Source organism: Pituophis catenifer, unplaced genomic scaffold (genome assembly GCF_029215685.1).
Source record: "Pituophis catenifer annectens isolate HBS135680 unplaced genomic scaffold, rPitCat1.0.hap2 SCAF_1, whole genome shotgun sequence".
Lineage (NCBI taxonomy): Eukaryota > Metazoa > Chordata > Lepidosauria > Squamata > Colubridae > Pituophis > Pituophis catenifer.
In genome coordinates this window covers 100999708-101025784 of record NW_027256881.1, presented here as the reverse complement: position 1 = coordinate 101025784, position 26077 = coordinate 100999708, and the positions used below count along the sequence as shown (strand labels likewise).

The 26077-nt window shown below is 37.3% G+C and overlaps 1 protein-coding gene across 1 annotated transcript in view; it reads right to left on the bottom strand.

The window, feature by feature from the left end:
* Positions 1-26077, bottom strand: part of AK9 (adenylate kinase 9) — a 69677-nt gene that overhangs the window by 1051 nt on the left and 42549 nt on the right. Inside the window, exons 24-39 of the mRNA XM_070953424.1 lie at positions 24112-24324; positions 21875-22150; positions 20320-20441; positions 18846-19065; positions 18334-18396; positions 14307-14510; positions 13466-13684; positions 11791-12004; positions 10632-10833; positions 9830-9976; positions 8507-8727; positions 6710-6906; positions 4533-4702; positions 2093-2191; positions 1908-2010; positions 950-1064 (exon numbers count right to left, since the gene is read on the bottom strand). Coding sequence (XP_070809525.1) covers positions 950-1064; positions 1908-2010; positions 2093-2191; positions 4533-4702; positions 6710-6906; positions 8507-8727; positions 9830-9976; positions 10632-10833; positions 11791-12004; positions 13466-13684; positions 14307-14510; positions 18334-18396; positions 18846-19065; positions 20320-20441; positions 21875-22150; positions 24112-24324 — 2785 coding nt within the window. The remainder of the gene's footprint in view (positions 1-949; positions 1065-1907; positions 2011-2092; positions 2192-4532; positions 4703-6709; positions 6907-8506; positions 8728-9829; positions 9977-10631; positions 10834-11790; positions 12005-13465; positions 13685-14306; positions 14511-18333; positions 18397-18845; positions 19066-20319; positions 20442-21874; positions 22151-24111; positions 24325-26077) is intronic.

Below are 26077 nucleotides of genomic sequence, written 5' to 3'. Positions count from 1 at the left end.
TGAGCTGTTTCAACCGAGCCACAGAAACATCAGGTAAGCGCATATGTGTATCCCCACTTGTGTGAGCAGTGGGTGAGCATGTGCATGCGCAGTCCATTTATATGCCAGCCACTCACAAGGAACCATCCCCTCTTCTGGTTCACAAAGCTGGAAAAGTTGGGGAACTCTGCATTAGATCACCTCTTGATTATTTTTTTCCCCTTAACGGTCTGCTTCCGAGCGTTCATATTATGGATTTGGTATTGCCTAAATGTTCCTTTGTTTCATTATTCCTGTATCGATATGATGCTTTCATTATGCATCTCTCTATTTAGAAGTCAGCATTTACACTGACATAACCAATGTAACCATTTGTTTCTGTATATACGTTTACAAATCCTTTCCTGCTCCCGTCCCTTCATAATAGTAAAAAAATATACTAAAATTAAAAATAACTTCTGGAAAAGGAACAAATCTACTTGAAAAGAATGTTCTTTTTCTATGTATCAAGAAAATTATTAATAGTTTTTTTGTTGGATTAATTCTGATGTCAATCTGAATCTTTCTACAGTTAACTATATAGAAATAATTAAATTTTGCCATACCATGGTATGGCAAAAATGGTACGATTGGCTGGATAAAAGGAAAATAAAACAAAAATAGGACCACACTAAAGGAAACAGACTAATTAGACAGGGATTGAGTACTAATTAAGAAAACAAATACATTAAAAAGGGAATTCAAAATTTAGTTATATAACTAAAGGTGTAGAAATACACATAGAGAAATATAGTTTACTGATGTGATTATCCAAAATACAAGTCGTAAGACTTGATCTATGTTTATTTGTGATGTATGTCGTGTATTGTTATATTTGTACTTGTTTGTTTTTCTTTTTTTAACTAAATAAAAATTAAAAAAAAGAAATAACTAAATTTTTATAACAATAATGCTCTTTTCCTTTCTTTACCTTTTAAATGATAGGCTATGAATAGCAAAGCGGTCCTTTTCACACTCAGGAATGGAAATTTTGGCTTTAAGCAACCAACTGCATTCATTGCTTTTATTAAAGCTGTAGCCACACCCTTTGGGATAAAATATTTTTAATGTTAATTGTTCAGTATGATATCATTTCATAGATATGCTTTATAATGTACATGGCTTGATACTGAGCTTCACAGAGGGACTGAATACAGTTTCTGAAGCACCTTAAAATTTGATTTTTTTAAAAAAAATACTTTTAGATGTATGTTAAAGTTACAGTATATGTCTCATTTAATTTGGCCATGTCGTGGGGAAATTCACTGCAGAAAGCAATTATGTTTGGAAGAGTTAGTGGTAAAAGGAAACCAGGCCATCTAAGAACACACGTGGCTGGGCACCATTAAAGCTAAAACCAGCCAGAGTGGTGCAAGGTCAAATGATATGGAGAGACCTGGAATCACAACAGTTGGACACGACTTAATGGATAATATCATCATCATCATCGTCATCATCATATGTTAAAAGAGTTGAATTTGTATTTGTTGAGAGTTCAGAAATTTGGATAGGTTTGAGTAATTTGAATGGAAGATCAAACAGGATTGCCAAGCAGCGGTGACCCTAGTGTATGCTAATTTAGATCCTAGGTGATTTAGGAAATAATTATGTATAATTATCTTATTTGGCATTATAAATATGCAGATTTGATTTGATCACAGAGTCTTAACTTTTGGGACATATGTGGCACATTTCTATGCATCACAAATCAAATCTAGTCTCAAAATCAAAATTATAAAAAAGGTGTACCAATGAATAGGAAACATTTAATGAAAATGATCCATTTTGTTTTAGAAAGGTCGTTCTAGATGTGTATAAATATAGCTAACACTGATTAGAATCCAAATAAATATTTAAATTTGATTATAAATAACAACAAGAAAAAAAACCTGCTCAAGATATCCAGTCAGAGGAAGAGCTGTCAACACTATAGGTTCCTTTAAGGGGGGAAGCTTATGTGGAAGTGTCAGTTTCCAATATTTTTCTGGTTTTCTAAGAATACGGAAATGAGAGGTCAGCAAAATGTAAACCTAGCTCAACATATAGATATGAAGATACTTAATGCATTCCATACCTCATAAACCTCTGAAGTTTTTCTTCATTTTCAAAAATATATAGCTTTTTGCGATAAAGTACAGCATATTCAATGTTCCCAGGTACCAGAGCTTCATATCTCAAGAGAAAAGAAGAGCAATATATATACATATATTAATTTGCATCCTGCCTTTCTGTTTCAAATTGTGTCAGGAAATTATCCTTAAAATATAAAGCCCTTAAAATTATTTTAGGGCTTTACAGATAATGATTAGCCTTTAAATTGAATATAGAAATGCACCAGAAACCAGTGAGCCAAGATAAAAGAAAGGCCACATGCTTCAAGTAATTAGTTGTGATCAAAATTTCAGCCAGCGAATATTTTTCAAAAGGGCTTAATCTTTTCAACTAGCACTGTTTTTCAAACCCTTTTCAAAAATTATCCCCAATTAATTGTATTGCAAGCATTCAACATTTCTGTACATAACTTTTGCAGTCCTTTATCTGTCAGCTCTGGGTATAACCCAGTCCTGCGCTATACATAACTTCATCTTTTTTGGGAACAAAGAACCAGCATAGACGGAACAAAAGCATTTCTCAAGTTAGCAGCCATACGGGAATCCAGAAGCATGTGTAGACTGTGATTTTTCAAGAAATAATCTATAAAATCTCACATCCTTAACCCTAAAATTATCCAGGAAGTTTTATATTGAGTGTATTACCGTACTGTACATTACAGATATCATACAATGCAATGTACAGTGTGGTATATATTCTAGATACCAGGCATTAGTTTGATAATCTTTGGAATATGTGTTTGGCCAACATGTTTGTAATATTTGGTGAAATATAAAAAGTGAATGGAAGCTCTGTATATTTTAAGTATACAGAAAGAAACAGTTTAGAATGCAACACTGTTTAAAATGCATGTCAAAGCGAAGATGGAATTTTGGATCTTCTATGAAGTAAGCAGATACACCTGCATGTTGTGGCCACGCCCTCTGAGCCTGTCCCATCGGAGGAAGAAAGCTCCGAGCATGAGGAAGAGGAGTCAGCCAGGCCTCCCTCTCCAGGCCCCTCCCCTCTGGCACTGTCTCAGGAGCCGGCCGAGGGAGAGGAGATTAGCCGGGAGACAGGTGTCTCAGATGAGAGTGAGGGAGAGACGTCATTCCTGGATGCACGCCTCCGAAGGCGTGATAAACGATTGCAGCAGCTCAGGAGGCATGCTAGGGATTAGAACTGAGTCACTGGACCACACCCCAGAGACTATATAATAGAGGGTGGTGGCCAGTGATCCCTGTGACGAACAAAAATAAACCTTGGATAGTCACTAAAGCCTCGTCCGAAACTGCTGAGAGGAATATTATTTTCTGTTGGACTCTTGCACGCTGAGTATATTATCTTTCTGTTCTGTGGAAATAAAAGCACTTGGCAGACGGTGTGTATATCGCTGCCAAGTTGGAGATAAAGACCTGGGTGTGTGCCAAGTGCTTCCTTAACCCTCGGCTGGCTGTGTTTGTGTGTGTGTGTGGACGGGGACAGATCACTGCATAATATATTTTACTAGCTGAATATCCAGGCTCCGCTACAAAACTATGTGATCGAGCTTGATAAATCGACACTTACATCTTGAAAATTAATGAGTAGGTTTTTTTTTTTGTTTTTTTTTAATTTGATTTATATGCCGCCCTTCTCCGGAGACTCAGGGCGGCTTACAATGTGTTAAGCAATAGCCTTCATTCTTTTGTATGTTTTATACAAAGTCAGCTTATTGCCCCCACAAACTGGGTCCTCATTTCACCTACCTTAGAAAGGATGGAAGGCTGAGTCAACCTTGAGCCTTGGAGAGATTCGAACCAGCAGAAATTGCAGGCAGCTGTGTTAATTACAGGGTGCACTAAACCTCTGTACTATCAAGGCTCTAGTTACGATTGGCCTCCTCTCCCCTTCTCTCCCTCAGCCTTTCCCCACATAAGCCTATCCTATCCTATCCTATCCTATCCTATCCTATCCTATCCTATCCTATCCTATCCTATCCTATCCTATCCTATCCTATCCTATTCCCCCTTCTCTCCCTCAGCCTTGCCCCACAGAAACGTCTCCTATCCCCTTCTCTCCCTCAGGCTTGCCCCACAGAACAGGGGTGGGTTCTACTTACCTTTACTTCTGGTTCGCATCGTGCCCACGCGCAATGATTAAGATTAAGAAAATGGTTCATAAAAATTGCAAAAGGAAAGGCTTCAGTTGCTTTATAAAGCGTTTTATCATTTAATTTTTTAAGCTATTTACAGTTTTATAGTCTGTCCTAAGTTTGCCTTGGATATTTTAGTTCTGGTTGTTTTTGCTTCAAGTTGATTCTCTTAATTATTGTAAAATACTGACAGTCCAGTTGATGGCATTGAGTATAAATTTTATAAAAATATTTCAAAGAATTGTTTTTTGACATTACATTTAATGGAAATGAAAATGTGAGTGTTTACCTTTTCTTTCCATCAAGATAAGTAACTGGGCAGAAGCCTTGCAGTTCAGCTTGCATAGGAAATAACGCTTTTACATCTGCAATAGTCAACCTTTTGGGTAAATCATTTAGTAAAGGAAGAGGATAAGGTGCCAACGGAGGAACATATAATTCTGGAGTTTTCAAAAATTTCTGCATTGAAAGAAATAATATTTCACAAGAAGAAACATACTTTAAGATAAGAAACAAAATACTGTATGAATCTATGAAAAAAAATGGATGTTTCTTTTGTAACTACTGTCTACATAGTACTATAGAACATCATCATCAGTCCTTTGATAAATGCTCTATAGAACAACAATCAAATTATGAAGAGGGAGGGAAGGATTCAAGAATTACCGGTACCAAAATGTTCAACAAAGATAGCATAATTGTTCTGAAAGGAAGCTTTGAGGACAGGGAGATGGTATTGATAGGGGCCAGGCTACAGATAGTCCTCGACTTACAATCACAATTGAGCCCCAGATTTCTGTTGCTAAGCGAGACAATGGTTAAGTGAGATTTGCCCCATTTTATGACCTTTCTTGCCAGAGTGGTTATAGTGAATCACTGCAGTTGATAAATTAGTAATACAGTTGTTAAGTGAATCTGGCTTCCTCAGTTTGCTTGTGAGAAGGTTGCAAAAGATCATCACATGATTTCAGGACACTGCAGCAGTCATAAATATGAACAAGTTGCCAAGATCCAAATTCTGATCACATGACAATGGGGATATTGCAACTGTCGTAAGTGGTGGGGAACAGTCCTAAGTCACTTTTTTCAATGGCATTGTAACTTTGGTCACTAAACGGATGGTTGTAAGTCAAGGACTACCTGTATGCAAAAGGAAGTATTTCATTATCACTGTCCCAGAAATTATTTCATTTACTGCTTTTATTTAGTTTTTAAAAAATGAAAATACACCTTAAAGTACAACTGCTACTACATTTTAATTAACAGCATTGTATTCTTAAAGCTCAGGAAAAAAAAAAGAACAGCACAATTGAGTGAATAAGTATAATGTCTAACCATTATGTATAATATTACTCCTGAGCATTCAAACAACATCCCAATACATTAATTGCAATATTGTACGACGAATTGAACACTGGTCTTAAGGGACAGTAATTTGCCTAAGACAATCCAAAATGCTGGGTGGGTGCTAAGATACCATAGGCTTCCCTGCTCACTTTGTTGTGTATGCCATGTGTGGTAAAAACTTCCCACCAGTTTTTTTATAAGCCATAGCAGCAGAGTTTGCGCTCCTATAATCTGTTTTTGTTTCCAAACCCTTCCCCAAATGGTCAAGAGATTGGCAAGAATCTCTTCAGAAGATTCTCTACATCTTTGGAGAGTCCAGTGCTTGCTCTCACTTGCTAGTCAGTTCCCTATCTCTACCTCTTTCTTGCTACTCCTACCCCTTACTACCCCTACCACTACTTTCTTGCTACTCTACCCTACTCCTACCTCTTTCTCCACAAGGGTCCCTTGCCTCACCACAATGCAAGTCATGTCAGCCCTGCTGCGCTGTGCCTCACGGCTCGGGGCTGTCATTCAGGCATGACTGGGGAGCTGACCTGGTGATCCTCAGAAGTATGTCCGGTCGCCCAGCCTAGGCATCAGAAGCCTGCTCCCGCCACTGTGATCACCACCAAAGCCTGCACCGCCATTGCACAGCTGAAAGGCGGGCCCTGGAAATAGCTGACGTTTGGGGCCTCGCCTGTGCAGAACCAAACCAAGCCAAGCCAAGCCTCAGCTGGTCTGAGAGCCGAGGGAAAAGGCGGAGTTAAAGCAGGCTATGTTTGGTGTAGGTGGCTTACTTGATCAGATGTGGGTTAACTGTAGAAGAAATGTGAGATAGGGGTGGGGCCAAGGGGTGGAGTCATGGGTGGAGCGTGGGAGCCTTTAAAATGGTGATGGAGAGTACTGCCGAAAGCGCTGACAATATCTCACTTTGAAAGTTGGTGACTTTTGGAACGTGCCAGAGGGCCTAATAAAGATCTCTACAACTAGGAACCCGGTTGCCTGGAGTCTTATTTCAAAGCGCCATTCTGGAACCTGACAAGTAAATTTCAATTTGTATACGCCTAACAAGCTCTACAATCTCTCACAACTCTTTGCAACAGCATCTATTTTGCTGATTAATATTATAATACTTACGTCTAACTCCTTCTGTCCAGACATTTTGTAGTAATGTCCTCGAAATTCTGCAGCAAACTTCAGAGAAGGAGAATCGGAGCAATCAATAAGTTCTTCTCTTTCCGCAAGGCTCACTGGACAATATTGCCCAAACTCTCCCAGCCGAGAGAGCAATTCACTTGGTGTGATACACATATCAGCAATACTGGCGGCTTTTCCTGTTAACAATTGAATACACTACACTACTATCTTATTTTATTTATTAAATTTATAATTCACCCATCTCACCACCAAGTGACTTTTACAGCATCATAAATAACAATTTGGACAATGAAAAAGTTAGAAATACAGTAGTAAAACATGAAGCATTAAAATTAAAACAACATCATTAACAACAAATTAAATAAAAGATCCAATGCCTAAACAGGGTGGAGATGGAATCTTATCTAATCTACAAGTCACTTCCATAATGGGACATCCCAAGCCAGATGACAGAGACAGATTTTCAGGCTCTTTCAGAAGACAAGAGGGTGGAGGCAGTTCTCACCTCGAGGGGCACATTGCTCCAGAGGCAGGAGCCATGGCAGAAAAGGCTTGTCTCCTGGACCTCATAGTCAGAACCCCTTGACTGACAGGGTCTGCAGCATGCCCCTTCTGCTGCAACGAGTAAATAGACCAATCTCATAGGGTGAGATGGTTCCTCAGGTAGCCTGGACCCAAGTTGAATTGCATCCAGAAGCAGATGGGTAACCAATGCAGTTTGAGCAACAGAGGTGTCACATGGGGTCCCCAAAACTGTTTGCAATGCTGCATTTTGTATCAGATGTAGTTTCTAAATGCTCTTCAAGGGTAACCCAATGTAGATTGCATTTCAGAAATCCAAGGGCGAGATGATTAGGGCATGAGTGACTGAGAGCAGGGCCTCAAGATCCAGGTACGTTTAGTTGTTCAACATTTGTTTTTAACAAAGATTCCCCACTAACATCTATATTGTGCTGTGACCCTGTGACATTGCTTTCATCTTGTCCTCTGCACATGAATGAAACAAACTTAAGCTGTCCTTACTGGTGTTAAAAGTACTTTCCCACTCCCATACCCCCCCCCCAGGGGAATCTCAGGCTGCGCAAAATCTGTTAGATTTAACACATCCATTATCTTGCAAAGAAGTTGGTGACTTGGAGCGAATAGGAACAGAGAAGATAGAGGTGGAATAGGGATTGGAAATGGGTGTAGTAAGTCTCATGCCATTTAATGGTCAATTTAAGAGTGGGTGGAGACTACTTCAACTGTGCAGTGGCCAAAGAACTCCTAGTATGCTTTTTAAACATTATTCCATATACCGGTAATTTTTTAGAAATTGAAAATACCACTCCACCTTCAAACTAACATAACATTAATAACCATTAGTGATTAATCATATCATTCAAATAGTAAGAAGCTTGAGCTTTTAATTCCACTTTTCTGCTACAGGGTAGAAAATACAGACATGTTTAATGATTACAATGTCATATAAAAATATATGACTTCCTATTGCTACATGAATTGCACACATCATAAAGGACAGAAGGAAGATCTCTCTCATATGTGTGTGGGGGTGGGTGGGTTTTGTAGTTATAAAACCAATACTAGATGGATTTGGATTATTTTGACAAATAGCATCTGGACATATCATGAGTTTCCTCAAACTAATTCTCTTTAAATTTCAGATATTTTAATTTTTATTTTAAGATGAATTCAAGTTCAAGTATAATATTGTAGATTTGAACACTAATTTCCTTGACAAACAATTATTCATTTAAAACAAGACTTTCCGCTTACCTTGCCGTATTCTTTCCAGGTATAACTGGATTTGTTTAGTAACTGCTTGAGTTTCCTGTAGGATTTTGTTCCAGATCCACCATTTGCTGTGAGATCCATCAAGTACATACCAGTTCTGGTGCTGTTCCTCATAGAACGGCCTGATTTCTTCAGTTTGTGCTTTGTAACAGGAATTCTTGAGGGAAATGATGTGAGAGCTGTCATGCAGTGGGTAGGAAGGTCTGAGAAAACAATTTGAAGAAATATTACTGCAAAACTTCAAAGTTTGGCCTCCTAAAAATTGTTCGGTTGTAGGTTATATTGATTGTTGCAGTAATAGTGGTAATGAGCATAACATGATTTCCTCTTTTACTTAGTGTTCTCATCACTATGCTTCCTCCCTGCTACCTCCTCCTCCCCCCTTCAATTTTTTCTGGAAAGTTCGCCAGAAGTCCAAGATATTATTTTGGGCGTGGTGGGGGGGGTTATCCACATAAACTCTTCTATTATGATGCAAGGGCTGTATGTAGCTCCCAAACCCCATAACTCCTTGAGATTTTGCTGCCAGAATTCAGTAAACAATTTCAAAGGCTCAATTCCTAACTGATTTTTGGAGGCAACCCCCCCCCCATACAATAAAAGCATGCTTTTTTTTAAACAAATGTTTTTTGATTTAAAAAAAATGTAATTCACTACAATGCCCCCCCCGCCCCGCCGGAAGAATAAACATTGGATGAAAAATGCCATATCATGCCTTCTGGTTATGTCACTGTTTCACATAGAACTGTCTTTCTCAGCTGATATTTTTAGAGTGACAATCAAAAAGTTACCCAAGTTGTTATTGAATTAGTTTTAAATACCATTCATTTATCATATATATATATAAACCTTTACCATGTGACCTGTTTATAATCCTCTTTCATGAAACATAAATACTTCTAAATCAGGGTACTGAAGATTTATCGCTATGAAAATTTATGCCACAATAAATTTATTCTGAAGCTGCCACAGAATTTTTTGTTCTTTTGTTATATTGTTATATATTCTTTGCCAGTATTATTGTACAGACAAATACTAAAGATATGCATGCATCCTGTAAATATATCATGAGGCACAAAGGTAGACAATTGAAATTACATTTAAGGAGCATATTTAGTTAGTTATTGACCATTCTATGTTCTGTCCACAATAATGGAACTAAAAGTGTTAACTTTTATATGGTTTGTTGTTTACATGTTATTTTATTATTTTTTAAAAAAACCTGTAATGTCAATCTAAAAAAAAGTTTTACTTTTACTAATAGAATCAGTTTACGGGAGTTATTTATATCCCTGGCATTGCTACCTGTTAGGACTTTGTTTATCCTGAAGTGCTCTTCTTAAAACCTCCTTTATATCAATATCTAACTCAAAGATTTTTATTGGAATGATTTTCATTTCTTCCAAGAGGTCTACCTGTTTTCTTGTAACTGGGTATCCATCAATAACAACTCTATGAGAGAGAAAATGAATAGAATTCAGATCTGACTTCAGATTTATTTTGCAACAGTAACAGTTCCTATAATTTCTGAATGCTGCTAACAAGGGAGAGAACACAAACCAGAAGGAAACAGTAACAAAATTGTATATTTACAGAAAGAGAGAGAGAGAGGAGGAGGAGGGAGGGAGGGAGAGAGAGGGAGAGGGAAAGAGGGAGACTTAAAAGAATTCTGAAACTTACAATCAGATATTTTATATGTATATACCGGTATGTAAGTTTGAATGTGTGTGTATATACTGTACAACATATATATGTATATGTATAAATATTTGATATAGTATTTTAAAACTAGCAAATACTGAAAAGTTATCTGTTGTCCTATATATATATTACAATCCATGAACAAATAAATACACTGAATTCTTAGTAAAAAAGAAGTAAAAAAGTATTATGATTATAGCAATGGTTTAAGAAGCTATATCACTCTTTTTTTTGTTTTGTTTTGAAATACAGAGATTTGACTTTCCAGTAGTAAACTGCTAGGAGAATTATTAGAATTATGTGGTAGACAATCCACAATAGTCTGTGGCATAGACTGGAAATAGCTTCTTACTGTTTTGCTAAACCCTACAGAAATAATGCAATACCTGAAATAGAAATTGCTCACCCTGAAGTGTTACATACAGTATCCATCAAGGCAATATCTAAGGCCCTTAGGGCAAGTTCATCAGGTGCAGTCAGTCCTTTGTGAAGATGCCACTTTAGCACAAGGGCCAATTCAGTTTCTGCCTGATTGTTTAATATTGAACGGATAGCATCTCCCATGGAAAGGCGCAATAATCCATATGTTTCTGCAAATTTTTTGGCAACTGCAAAACATGTTGCCAATTCTTAATACATTTTTCATTATATCAGCTAAATATACTGATTGTGTTCTAAGGAATAAACAATTATGATCAACAGAAACAGTTAAAATAAAAACTAATACAGTGACTAACATTGATGGGAAGAAATACATAATCCAAGATATTTTTAAAGTTTAATTACCATCACTTGACTAAACAAGAATAGCAGTTTATTAATAGAAAACAGCTTTGCCCATGGTTCCCTGGGGGACCAATTACATGAAAATATTCATATTGGCAGCTACGTGTGCATCTCTCCCTTGGTTGTATTACAGTTATTTTGCATTATGTCTTACAGCAGTAAAGTAAAGATATATATACTTTAAAATATATTATGCCTTAATTACTTAAAGGAAATATACCTCACATGAAAAAATATTTTTAATTTAAATTGTAATGAATTTATTAATTTAGTTTAATTTAAATTTAATGTAAATGTAAATTTAATTTTTTTAAAAGTACAAAGAAGTTCTATCCATATTATTATATTTTTTTCTGTATTTTTTAATAATTTTCAATAAAAAATTAAAAAAAAAAAAAGAAGAAATCCATACCTTATATAATGGGGATCTGTAAATTTCCAGGATTGGGGGTTTAAAACTGCAGCTAAATAAAAGGCTGCAGGTGACAATATTAAAAGGATATTGATATTACTGAAAAGAGCGGGACTTATCCTGTTTTTTTTTTAAAGTGGGCAGGGGAAAAATCTTTCTCATTTTCACCCTTAAAAATCTTCCAAGCCTCAAAAAGCAGCTTGCAGTTCTGTCACCAAAGTTTGATGATACAATGACTGAATTTTAGTTGCATGGTTCTCAACCATGAGGAGGTGGATTGTGTTTTGTTTTGCTTCCCACAATAAAAAAAAAAAAAAAGCAAGCAAACACAAACACCAATATTCTCACAGTTGAGTTAGAAACCTACCTGTTGTCTTTCCAGACCTTGGAGGCCCAACAATGGCAATTTTAACTGGTACAGTTGGTTTAGGTTTAGGCTGGCGGAGATATTTGAGGGGATTTTTCATAAATTTTTCTCTGTTTTCTTTACTTGTAAAGAAATATATACAGTTTCGATGAATAACTGGAAAACTCGGTGTGTCATCATTTCGAAAGGGCTTGATTGCATCTCCTTCACTTAGCTGCAATAAATACAAAATTATTGATGTCCAAAATTACATTAAAATTACGGAGCCCTTTGGAGTTGAACAGCCAATTTGGATGGTCGATAAATTTAAATAATAAATAAACAATGTATTATTTGTAACTTATATAATAATTTTTTATTATGTTAAATAGATTTTGCCAAATAGTAATCTTTCATTTGTGAGAAGGAAGCTAAGCTTTTTCATCCTGCAATTTAAATAATTTATGATAGTACCAATACTTGCTGAAAAGCATTGACTATTAAAGCTACATTTAAGAATCATTACTACAGACATAATCCTAGTTAGGTCTTTTGGAAGTATACCTGAAAGAAAAACAAAGAAGCTATCTAAAATTAAAATGCTTCAAGTTTGGGAGCTTCTGTCAGCCCAAACTTTTCCCTTGGGACAAATTTCACATCAAAGGCTCCTGGAACCTTGAGTTGAAGGCAATCTTTGGCTGTTGCCAGAATGATTTGATATTAGCATAATACATTGTGGAACTTTTCACTTTTTTCTCCTGGCAGGCTCCATCCCTGTTTAACTTATGCAAGTCCATCAAGACATGGCTATGTTATCAGGAGCCCCCAAGGGAATGTTGAGTTATTTCCACGGTTATTAATATCGGTTACTCTTTCCTTGCCTTTTAAAATTATAATATTAATTTTTAAATTGTTAATGTATGGGTTATTATGGTATGCTATCTTTTTTGAAATGGGCAGCTATATAAACATGGTGAATAAGTAAATAAAAAATAAAATTGTGGATAGTATTTTCATAGTTAAAGTGGTCTACTCTGCAGACCACTGGCAACTGAACAGGGATTGACTGAGCTCTTATCTTTATAGCTAGATGCCCCAACTTTTGATTGGTGTTTAGCTGAGCTGGTTTCCAATTGGTGCAGATTGGTGAGGGCTGGTCTCTCCACCAAAATGAACAATCAGAATCGGGCACAAAGAAAGAACCAATTAGAAACTTGTAGCTATTTCTTTAGCCAATAGGCAGAACTACAACTTGAGAAGAACATATCTGTAACCCAAAAATCTTTGCATTGTATTTCTTAAGAGTTTTTCTCCTACCAGTTACAAGACATGACATGAGCATCTCCTCTGCCAATGTTCTGATAGGGATTCTGTGGTGGCAAGTGGAACACAGAACTGGCTTCCTAGATATCTTACTATAGAAAAGAAAATAACTAATTGTCAGTAGCAGGAGGCACTTTGTCTGTTGATAAGTAGCTGGAAAGGCAAGGAAAAAGGGGCGATGCATTTCTATACGTCCAAAATGGACTTGAAGCCCCATTTGTTGACTTACTTTTATAATAAACTTTTGTTTTACTAATTAACATTTTATGAATGTAACCCATAATGATAGTCCTTGCTTATAATTATAAATAGTAAAAGGTATATTGAATTGAGAAATAGTTTTAGAAAGCCAGCAACCTGACTGTTTGGTTACCTTGACAGGATCCCATTGGCCAAAATTGCTTGGATGTTTATAAGAGAGAACAATCATTTTCCGTGCAAGTGAAAAACTTAGCGGATAACATTTCTCAAAAATGCTCTCACGATTTTCTACAAGGTCTTTTAGCTTTTTATACAATTGGTAGCGCACAATGTGAGGCTTTCTTTTGCAAGGAAGAGTTATTAGAGGTATGAGTACTTTTTCAAATTCTTCCTGGGAACAAAAAATAGGAAAGAAATTTAAAAATATGGTTAAGAGCTATTTTAAATAAGTACTTTTCATAAAGCCTCAACAACTAAATCACCACTGTGGGCATATCACATGTTAATTAGAGTTATGGAATTGGCAAACTACTTTTCAGAAGAATAGCAGATGGCAATGGTATTAAAAGGATACCACTGCAAAATCCACTAATGGCACCTGATACATAGAATCAATAAGTTATTGACAATCTGCATTTTCAATTGGTTTAATATTGTCATTCATCTTAAGTATGTACAGTTATATTCATTGTTTTTTAAGATTCATTAAAATATTCATGATTTTAATGATCATGGCGGAAAGAGTAGCTGATGAATGGACTGACTCCCTGAATTCCACACTGGATTAAGGAGAGGCATAAGATTGCTCTCAAATGCTTTTAGCAAAAGCTCCCTGCGAGAAAACCCAAATTTTAATTAATTTTCTTTACTTTGCTTGAAGCTACCATATATTGATGCTCCAAAGTAACATATTACTGACCAATTCTTCTGAGGTATCTAAGTTACGCAAATTTCTAAACTGTTTAGGCAAACATTAAAACAGAATAGAGATAAATTAGATATGCTGAAAATACCTGCATAGTTTGCACATTTGCAGTATCTGCTTCATATCTCTCTGCAATCTCAGTCTTTAAGCGCTCAATAGCATCAGTCTCTTGCTCTTCCTCCTCTTCCTCCTCTTCTTCTTTCGGAAACTCATCTTCCAGAATAGCTTCAATATCTTCTTCTTCTTCTTCATCTTCTTCTTCACCTTCAGCTTCAAGCTTCCTCGCCTCACTCTAAAATTAAGCATGTTGCTGTAGAATGATTTTTGAAGACTTCCAAGAAATAAGCGTTGTCAAATCAAAAGCAGCAACAATAACTTGCTGAAATGCTACAATATCGATAGACATGGAACTCAAAAGCCAGTGAAATTTAATTGCCATATGATTGAACTCATTTTGAGTTTATGTACAGATGTCGATGCCAAACAATGTGCTGAGGAACAGCATAGGACATGATTGCTCAACTTTTTTAGGGACAGAAGCCACATTTGCCCTTTTGGGCACAATGGGCACTATAATACAATAAGTAGTGTGCGTGAGACCAGGACAAATATTTGATTTCATTTCCTAATCTTGATATTTAATTAAAATTAAATATAGCATTGTTAATATAGCAGGATCCAATCTGGGTCGGTCACCATTATATAAGGTATGAGAAGTTCCCTAAGATGGGCTCCAGCATGAGTCTGAAAGCTCGAAAGACAAAACTTCCCGGTGACTGACCCAGATTGGATCCTGCAACATTATTCTGGGACACGTATATTTGTCTTCATTCATTGTTAATATAGTTATCCTATAGGTTAACATTTAATAAACCCACTTCTGTATTATTAAATATTATAGTTTAATAATAATAATTTTGGGAGTCCATTGGAGCTGCTCCCAAGATTTTCAAGAACCTAAAGCCTCAGGTGAGACTTTTCTGTTATAATATGTGGTGGGATTGAAGTAGAAAGGATGATCCCTAAAAATCAGAGAAATTGCTTTTAATAAGTGTATAATTTGGGAAGGGTGGGGAGTCAAAGGTAACAATTGGGGGGAAATAGAAGAATACCTGGGGAAGGAAGGAGAGAATTATGCTTCAACATCCCTAATTTTTGAAATCTGGGTCTAGCCCAAACCACTGATCATCTGATTTTTCTCCTCTGGATAAAAATAATTTTGGAATGATGTCATACTCAATTTTGTTTGCTTATTACTGCTAATACAAATGAAGCCAAATTAAGCTGATTCTTTGCCACATACAGTGTATTGTATTGTATTGTATTGTATTGTATTGTATTGTATTGTATTGTATTGTATTGTATTTATTATTTCATTTATTTATTAATTTATCAAAATTGTACAGCAGCCCATTTCACAAAAAGTCATTCTGGGCAGCACACAAGAATCCAATACAACACCACATATCAAATCAATATTTTAAAAAAAACATTTTCAAGTAATTGATTCTTTATTCAAATATGTAGCACATATTTAATTTACTCTGAGAGACAACTGAATCTGTATTTATTATGTTATTTACACTAGATGCAAGATGAGCACAGAAAGTACAATGACCTAATCTGGATGAATTTTGCACAAAGGGAAAAAGGAACATAACTTTTCTCCTCCCAATACTTGAGGAAACACTAACTCCTCCAAATCAGAATCCTAATAAAAATTAAACTAAAGCAAGATAAAAGCAACATTTTGGTACTGTCTAATTTATCCCTCCAAGTATCCATGGGTTAGCTCCAGAGTATGTAAATAGAAAGACTTTGTCTGTTGAAAGAAAATATTGACAACCACAAGAGTTCTATCTAAAGAAGTTGGGAAAGTGAATTTTATTCGTGTTTCATTTCTTCTATAACCTTTCTTCTCCCTTGCCATCTCCTTCACTATTTTGGATGGAACCCTAATTTTCAGGGGGGATTGTAGGCAGTTGGAGAAATCAGGCAAAACTCACTCTCTCTCCACCCTACCCCCCAATCCTTCTGTAAAAATATTCCATGAACAAATATTGTGAAATGAAGGGGCAAATTTATGTGTTGACTTGAAACATTTATCACCAGGCAAATAAATTGACCTAATTTTATTTTATTTTTTTCATACTCATGACAGATTGCTTTCCTAAGTACAATTTGTTCTTAAGGAAGCAATGACTGAACTTAAAACTTTGTATAGTGTTGGGTGGAAAAAAGGGGAAAAAATAAAGATCACAGTAATTATAAAATACAAATAAAACCTCTTTTTGGCTATGTTTCAGATGCTTCAGATGAACAGGTACAAGTCCCTAAGCAACTGACTGATTCCATTGTGGGATGAATGGATAATTCATAAATAATCTTCAAAGAGTAATAACTGGTATTGGTATACCAGGGGTGGGTTCTACTTTTTTTTTTTTTTTTAAATTTGATTTATATGCCGCCCTTCTCCGGAGACTCAGGGCGGCTTACAATGCGTTAAGCAATAGCCTTCATACTTTTGTATATTTATACAAAGTCAGCTTATTGCCCCCACAAACTGGGTCCTCATTTCACCTACCTTAGAAAGGTAGCTTACTTACCTTTACTACTGTTTTGCATCGTGCCCGCACACATGCGCTCGCTTCGCTCGCGTGTGTGCTCTTCTGCGCATACACAGTTCACTTTTGATGACGTCCAGGTCAGTGGGTGGAGCCTCCCGCCGGTTTTACTAACGGTTCTATAGAACCGGGGGCAACCCACCACTGTGGTATACAATCTGGCTTTGCTGCCTAGACAAAGTCATGGACTAGAAATAGTGGGCTGAACTGCTATTAGTGAAATGAAAAAACAAGCCAGCTACCCTCTTTTAAAATTAAGAGTGGGAACACAATGAAAAGGTTTTGGCATCTTGAGCTCATATTGTGGTCACTTCATTACTTCTACAAATAAGGAAATATATATGATAGATAGGGGGACAGAATTAAACCTTAGGACTGGAATGGATCCTTCAAAAGTCTCTTCTTTTACAGGCTGGATGACATTATAGTACTGAATGTGGAACCAAAATGCAAACTTTCACAAAACCATCATCAGACTCCTGAAATTCCAGTACCATCATTTATAGTACTGGAATTTATGGTACCGAGACGTGCCTCAGAAAAGTGTTAAACTTGTCACGTAACAACACACCAAACGTTCGTATGTTCTGTGCTCATATATAAAATGAAACACATTTATGACTGTTTCTTTAAAAGAAGGGGATGAATGAAAGGAATATTAAAATAAAACATGCTTTAATAATGCTCTTTACTTTTTTAAATATTTAATAATAGTGATAATAAATCAGCCTTAATGAATTTGATATTTCTTCACTGAGTGAAGTGAGATTTATTAAATAAAATCTTAAAATTGTCCTAGCATGCATCTTCCCTTTATATTTGGTCTTGGGTTATAGTGAGTGCTAAAAGTTCACTTTCATATTAATATTTTGAAGGAAAAGGAATTAGAACTCTCAGTAAGTTTTCACATAAAAACTATGTTCATTCACACATTTTTCAGTTGTTTCAAAATAAAGTCTGAGAAGTGACCTGCTAACATTTCCTCTTCATTTAGGATTGGAATCTACCCCAAATTCATAAAATCTTTTTCTTAAATCTTATGACCACCTTTAAGGTATGTGGAAAATGCTGGTGGTCAGAAGAGAATTTAAGAACATTCCTTTTAAAATTTTACAATAATATTGCATTTGAAGCATATTGATATTAAGATGGTGATGATGCTAGATGGCATCTTTATTGTATTTAGTGAAAAAAAGTCAGTTGATGGGGTCAACAGACAGCTGATGTCAACGAGCACAATGAACATAAAGGCTTCTTAGTCAATGATTATTTTCTCAAAGCAAAACATTTAAGTACTTTATTCCATTCCAGCCAATTTAGAGAAAAATGTGCCATAATTATAATCTGAGATCATTTAGCAATTTCTTTTCTGTTCAATTCCAGCACAGTGTCCAAATACTAGTCATTTTATAAATTCCTATAAAATTAATTCAAAACAATGTTTAAAAATAGGTTTTATGAAATTTAATTTTGCCTTACGAGTCTTCTTACCTCTAATTTCTTTCTTGTTTGTTCAGTTAGAAGCGCTGCCCTTCTTCTAGCAATTTGCTCTTCCTGTTAATAAAATATCCTAATGTACATATTTACATTGTTTCTAACCAATCTACTAATATTAAATCTCATTTTTTTCAATTAACCCCTGATAATAAAGCTAACCAGAATTTGTTAAATGAGTCTTCCTCAATTCATAAAAAACACTGAGCCAAAAATAATGTAGTAAATCCAGCATAATATATAAAGATGATATGATAGGTTAATCTTAAATCATAGATTGGAAAGTGACCTCAGAGTCATTTAGCTCAACCAACTCAATCCTCAGTGCTAGATCTGCTAAAATATTTGGATACTGTACTATCCAACCAAAACACCTATCGTTCTAGTTTTAAACCAATCTGCTCCAAATAGCCAACTGTAGCTTTTGGCTAGTTAAAAAAAAAAGTAGCCTCTATCATTAAAAAGGTTATCTGTCCTTGAATTATATAATTAATACTTGTAATACTTACTCTCACTTTTGCCTTCATTTCTTTAACCTGCTGCTTCTTTTCCATCTTCTTAGTTTGTTTCTCTTTCCATTTAGTTACTTGTTTCATAAGAAGTCTGTCAGAAATGTCCTCTTCTTCAGCTTCAAGACAAATTACAATATCCGGAAAAAGGGAACGCTCTGCTAAGTACTGGACCTCTTCTCCTATTCGTGGAAAACCATCAAGTATAAACCCAGCAGAACTAAAGGGAAACAATATTTGGAGAAAAAAAAGTTGTCACTATTCCTTGGGAGTTTAGTTTGCTTGTTTGTTTGTTTTAATCAAACAATGAGAAAAATATCATACTGTTTTGTGGGTAAAGCTAATTGGAGAATTCATCAGGGATGTAGAGGCCAGTTTTATTTAATTTGATGAATTTGTGTCCCATTTGGAAAAGCAAAAATTTGATTAAAATCCTATTAGTAATAAAGCCAAAAATTAATCTGTTTGCTACTTTGGAATAGGTTAGAAAGTTTAAGAGACCTGCTAAACAATGGCTTATGATAATGCATGCGATAACATGCATTATCATAGCCTGGTTTAGAGTCTCAGAATTGGTAACAATTTTAGTTGCATCGAATAAAGCTTTGTTTCCAAATCATTTCAGAAACTGTTCATTTTGGGGCATCACACTGTACAAAAGATTCTGAGAGAAAGACAAGGATAATAAGAGGTGGAAACATTTCCTGTGAAAGGAGTATAAGGGAAATGGATATGATTAGCTTTGCAAAGAAACACTTAGGGGTTAGCTCTCCTCAGATGTCTGAAAGGTTTTTCTCAAAAGAGGAGGCTGTAATTGATTTTTCTTTTTCCCTAGAATTTTTCTATTGTCAAATATCAGAGGGCTGAGAAATGCCATAGCACTGGTTAGAAATGAAAGGGCTTAAAGTGCTCAGGCAAAAGATCATATTTATACTGCAATCAATATAAAAGCAATTTATTTTTGTTTTAAGATGATGTCTGTACCCTGAACCCATCACAAGAAATACACTATGGGTTGCTTTTGGCAATAAAGCAGAAAGATTGACTTGTTAATTTATGTATTCTTTCTTATTTCATCCATAGCTTGTTGTAATCTCTGAGGCAGAATCAAGGCTTAGTGGATTTTTTTAATGCTTCTTAAAAAATTCCTGCACTGTACAAACCATGAATTGGCTACACAAGCTGTAATGACCTTGCTGATTTTCAGGACACCTCTGAGTTGTTAAAAAAAAAGTCAGGGTTAAAACAAATTTAGATTTGCTCTTGTTTTACAAGGCTTATTAACTATTATTTAATTGTGAAAGTAGCTAATAGCTTCCTTATAAAAATAAGACTTGTAGGATTAAATATGGAGAAATACTTCATGTGAAATATTGGACAAATAATATGATTGATATTTTCAGCTGGAATTTACATGCTATATAGAGGGGAAAAAAGTGAGATTATTAAAAACAAAAACAAAAACAAGAGTTACCGAAATGGCTCCTTCATCCACCAATCAAGAACAATATTATCAAGCACTTCCATGGGAATTGGTTCATTTTCTAATATATTGGCCTTGATTGCTTCTTCCTCATCTGTTAATAGCACATCTTTCTGTTAAAATGTTCAAAATACATGAAAAATAATTATCTAATAAGTGGTAATGTAATTAAGGACTTTGATTAATAATTTTGCATAATTGAAGGTTTCACTTAACTTCCTTTCATAATTACATAGTTACAGTATATGGTTATAGAGCATAATATTCAATGCACCATAAAACTATATAATTTAAATTGAATATATTTATTTCATTTCCCAGAAATGCATTCATGGAATAAGTGTATATTTAGGCTGTTCTAATGATATAACTATCTATAAAAAAATAGATAGCTCTCGACTTACTAGCACAACTGAGCCCAAAATTTATGTTGCTAAGCAAGACAGTGAATCACTATAGTTCTTAAGCTAGTAACATGGTTGTTAAGTGAATCTGGCTTTTCCATTGACTTTGCTTGTCAGAAAGTTGCAAAAGGGGATCACATGACCCCAAGATACTGCAACCGTCATAAATATGAGTCAGTTGAGAAGTGTCTGAATTTTGATCATGTGACCATGGGATGCTGCAGCGGTCATAAGCGTGAACTGCATTTTGGGCATCAGCAACTGGCCTGTATTTATGACTATTTGCAGCATCCCATGGTCACATGGCCATGGTTTACAACATTTTTGCCAGAAACCAGAATCTACTTCCAATTTCTGGGGAAAAAATGTCCAATAGTGAACAATGGGTTCACTTAATGACCACTATTTTTGCTTTCAAAATGCTATGTTCACTTAATGATTGCTGGGTTTGTTTAACAGTCCCTGCAAAAAAGGTCATAAAATTGGATGCAGGTCCATGATCACCCAATTAATGATTGTAATTACGGGCTCAATTATGGCATAAATCTGTATTGTAGAGTAGACATTATATCAGCATCATTCCTACACTGTTGTGGACATTCAACTAAAACAGCATGCATTTCACACATTGGGTTTGGTGGGACAATTGGGCTAATGAAATTTAGTTCTTTTAGACTGATGTTATTGCAGCATCTTACCTCCAAACTTGCTTAGCCTGCTGTAATATGGAGTCAGTTGCAGGGGTGAAATGCTCCCGGTTCGGACTGGCTCGGGCGAGTAGGTAGTGATGGTGGTGGGCAGTTCGGAGAACCAGTAGCAAAAATCCCTGCCCCCACCCCCCACGCCCAGCCACGCTCACAGAACCGGTAGTAACAAATTTTAGATTTCACCACTGGTCAGTTGGTCTATACAGTGAATAGATGAATAAATAAGAAATAAGAATGAGAAATGACTGATGTCTTCCTATAGCCCAATTGGCACAATAGGGTGGTTAAAGATGAGCTAAAAAGTAGGATACAGAATTATAGCTTGTCTTCTTTCCATTAACAATATTGGCAATTCCCACCATAGCTTTCTTTGATGGAAACTCATCTTCCACTTTGGAGGAAGCTAACAAGGAATATATATAGTAGCTCGATTACCTCAGGAATGTGCTTACTTTCCTCTTCACTCCCTTCTTCAAATTCAGGTGCACTTTCAGGAATAGTGGATTCTCCCAATTCCTGTGTTCCCTCGCCTTCCTCTTCCTCCTCCTCTTCTTCAAGTCCAACTCTTTTTCCTGTTTTGAGCATGATCAATTCTTGCAAGCGTTCTTCAAATTGAATATGAAAAATATTTAGCTTGTCTGCTAACCACCGGGCACAGACTGTTTTACCTATTCCATGTGGCCCCAACAGACATATTCTTATAGGAGGAGCCTGAAAAGGAAATGTGTGAATATAATTATATAAGTTTTTAAAAGAGAAGGTCTTGATCAATAAGATTATCGAATGAATATTTCTAAGAAAAACCTTTTTGAGAAACTTCAGGCAGAAGATCCATATTTTCAAACGTATTATTGACTAATAGTAAATACTTCAACATGAGTAACAGAATTATATATAGAAAGTATGTTGCATGACAGCTGTTTTACTCTGATGCTGCTTTCATACATCTGCACATTTCAAAGCATCTCTTTGGAATCAAACCTGTAGCACTGCATAGCCTTAGCAGTTAAAAAAACAATAAATCAGCAAGCAACCCAGCTATATTATGTAGAAATATCCAGCTAACTTTGGATGATCTCAAAAAGCTAAGCAGTAGCAGATGCAGTTTGTCATTAGATGAGAGACCATCAGAAATTTCCAGAGCTGGAGTCAAAACTGTGAAGATGAAAACAGATCCCAGAAGGCAGTAATGATAAACTATTTTTGTAAGAAAACTACATGGATGTGTCTCAGAGAAGACTTTTCCTAACTTGCAAAATAAAAATATGTTGTGTATTTTAAAGGAAGGATGGAAACTGTTGGCTATCAAATATTGTACGATTACAATCCCTAGCATTACCAATCATGCTAGCAAGGAGTGTTTGGTATTGGAATTCAACATTGGTTTTTACTGATATACTGAATTGTTACTCATTTAAGTAATACAGAGACGGAAGTATAGTATAGTGAGCCCCAGAGCCATCTTCAAACGAAGAAGACAATGCTGATCCTTTGGCAGGTAGACAACATGAAACCTCTATTTAACTAAGCTTGATTGGCGACTTGCCTCTAGAACAGAGGTGTCAAACTCAAGGCCCATGGGCTGGATCCACCCCATGGAGTGCTTAGATCTGGCCTGTGGGGCCGCCTGGAAACAGCGAAGAACTGGCCCATGGTCCTCTGCCAGCAAAAATGGAGCTTGCAAGGGCTGTATGTGACCCTCCCAAGCTCCGTGTTTGCTGGCAGAGGGTTGCAGGAGGCCGTCACAGCCAAAAACAGAGTGTTCGGGTCACCACAGGTGCCCCCGACAGGAATGACGTTGAGCTGGCTGCATCCACCCTGGCCTCCCGAGGTCAAACACAACCCTGATGCGGCCCTCAATGAAATTGAGTTTGACACCCCTGCTCTAGAAGTTGCGGGTGCTCCAAGACTGAAGGTTTTTAAGAAGAGATTGGATAATCATTTGTCTGAAATGGTACAGGGTTTCCTGCCTGAGCAGAGGGTTGGACTAGAAGACCTTCAAGGTCCCTTCCAACTCTGTTATTCTGATAATATATGGACCAACATTTTTTTCCTTCTATAGCCATCAGAGCCAAGAGTATCTTGTAACAGCTGCACTTCAGTATTGAGTTCTGACCCTTCTCTTGCTCAGAAATAATATTTAACTCAACACATTCAGTAATATTCAGACCCAAGTACAACTTATCAGTTGGATTACTTAAGAGGTAAGGAGCCTAGTCTCAAAATGTTTTGCCAAAAAGACTATACTCCAATAGTTCCTAGAAGATAATACCGGTAGGTCTGATAAAAGATTTTTACTCCCAAGATTTTGCTTTGCACTAGAGCAGCTGCCCTTTGTTAAGGCACATTTAATTCAGCAGCAATTCATAAATGATATTGCAATATTTCCCAGATGCTCTGCATGGAAGCTGCTTTTGCACATAACAGATCAGTCCAGAAAAATATTATGTTGAATTTTTGCTATATGCCAAATTTGGATACACAGTCGAGGAATCCATTGTTTCTTGGGAAGACCTGAATATCATTATTATCATCACCATTGCCGTTCTGTTAAAATATCACATGTTAAGCACAGATAAACATAGATGCCCACATGTAGGTACATATTTGAAAAATATTGGAACCTCAATTTGTGTTAATTTATATAGCTCCTGTATGTAAGAATTACATACTTTTAATGGCTCATTGTGAGAAACATACTCATCAGGATTTTCTAGAAATTTATCTCTGTTTTCTGGAGTTGAAAAATAATAGTATTTTTCTCTATATTTAGCTGCATTTTCAGTATTTCCTGGATAAAGGATAAAGTTTTCCTTCAGAATCACTGGACAGAAATTCTTTGTATCTCCCATGTGTCTCTTCCTCTCAGCAATTTTTTCTTCATCCTTAAAACAGCAAAATATTTCTGATAAGATTACTTACATTAACACTTTAAAGAATCTGGATTTACTTTAACACATTGGCCCAGAACTACGTAATTCAGAGGGTAGGAAGCAGCTGCAGATCAGTGGTGGGTTTCACTTACCTTTGCTACCAGTTCGCTTGCGCACGCATGCACCTCTTCTGCATATGCGCAAAAGCTTCTGCATATGCGCAGAGCGTATTTGATGATGTCTGGGTGGGTGGGCGGCGCCTCCCACCGCCGCTAATACCGGTTCACCCAAACCTGGGCAAACCGGTAGCAACCCACCACTGCTGCAGATCCATTCTATACTTGGTTAAGGTGTTAAACAAGGAATGAGGAATCCAGATTCAATTCCACCCACAGGTGTGGAAACCTGTTGGGTGATTTTGATCAATCACTCTGTCTCTCAACCCCACCTCTCTCATAGAGTGGTTGTTGGGGGATAAAATAAAGGGAAATTCACATATAAGCAGTCGTGGGATTGAAATTTTTGAACAACCGGTTCTGTGCGCGTGGCTTGGTGAGTATGGCTTGGTGGTCATGTGACTGGGCGGGCATGGCCAACTCAACGTCACTCACAGCAAAGTGGGGCAGCACCTTGCTGTGAGTGATGTTGAGTTCGCCACGCCCACTCAGTCACATGACTGATGCTGCAGAGACAGGGCGATTTCCTACCTTCCCTCCCCTCCGCCCTTGGGCTGACAAGATAAAAGCCCATCCCCACTGCACGCCAAAGCACTTCCTCCCATGCTGCCCCCCATTAATTCGTGCTAAGTCTTCCTCTTTGGAAGACTTTGCTGATTGTTCATTGTCCTACAAAACAAGCTGCAGTGTTCAGTCCATGAGTCCAGCTCCTGCCTTTCTAAACCTCTCCACCTCACCCCGCTTGCTTCCACCTCAGACTAGCCAGCTCTGCTCAATTACCTCTGTCCCGTTTCCCCTTCTTCAGAGGCCCCTTACTCACTCTCCTTGCTTCTTTCCCAACAACCGCCTCTTTCTTCATCCAAATGTTCACACTGAGCAAACACATACATATCTCATGGTGCTGGAGGGTTCCCGGCCAGGGGTGGCTTCCTGGCCAGTGGGGAGAGCGTTCTCCCAGCCAGCATGGCCATACGACTTCCCGGCCAGGAGGGAGAGCGTTCTCCCAGCCAGCATGGAGACGTGGCGCCAGTGGCACAGCAAGCCAGGCAAGCCTGGGGACAGGGGAGAGCTAGTTAGCTAGGCCACAAGCGCCACATGGCATGGAACCGCAGCGCCGGTGGCAAAGCAAGCCAGGCAAGCCCAGGAATGGGGGGAGGCAGTGGGAGTTGACTCATCCGGGGCTTGCAGTGGTGGCGGCCTAGGCCGGCCCGGGAGTTGGCACTTGACTGGGGCTTGCGATGACAGCAGTGGAGGCAGTTAAGCCATGAAACAGCACTCGACTGGGGCTTGCTTGCCAGCTCACTCACCCAGGGAGATCAGGGCCACGATGGAAGGCAGGCAGTAATAGCGGGTGAAGGCAGGCAGCAATTGCAGGTGAAGGCAGGCAGCAATGGTCGGCAAGTGGGCAAGATGAGGAGTGACTGTGCAGGGTGGGCGGGTGGGGCGGGGCCAGCCGGTGGTGCGATTTGCCGGTTCTTTGGACTGTGAAAAATCGTAACGATTGGTTTGCCCGAACCGGTCCGAACCGGCTGAACCCCCTGCATATAAACTGCCTGGATGTAAGGTTAGATTTAAATCTAATGAACAAA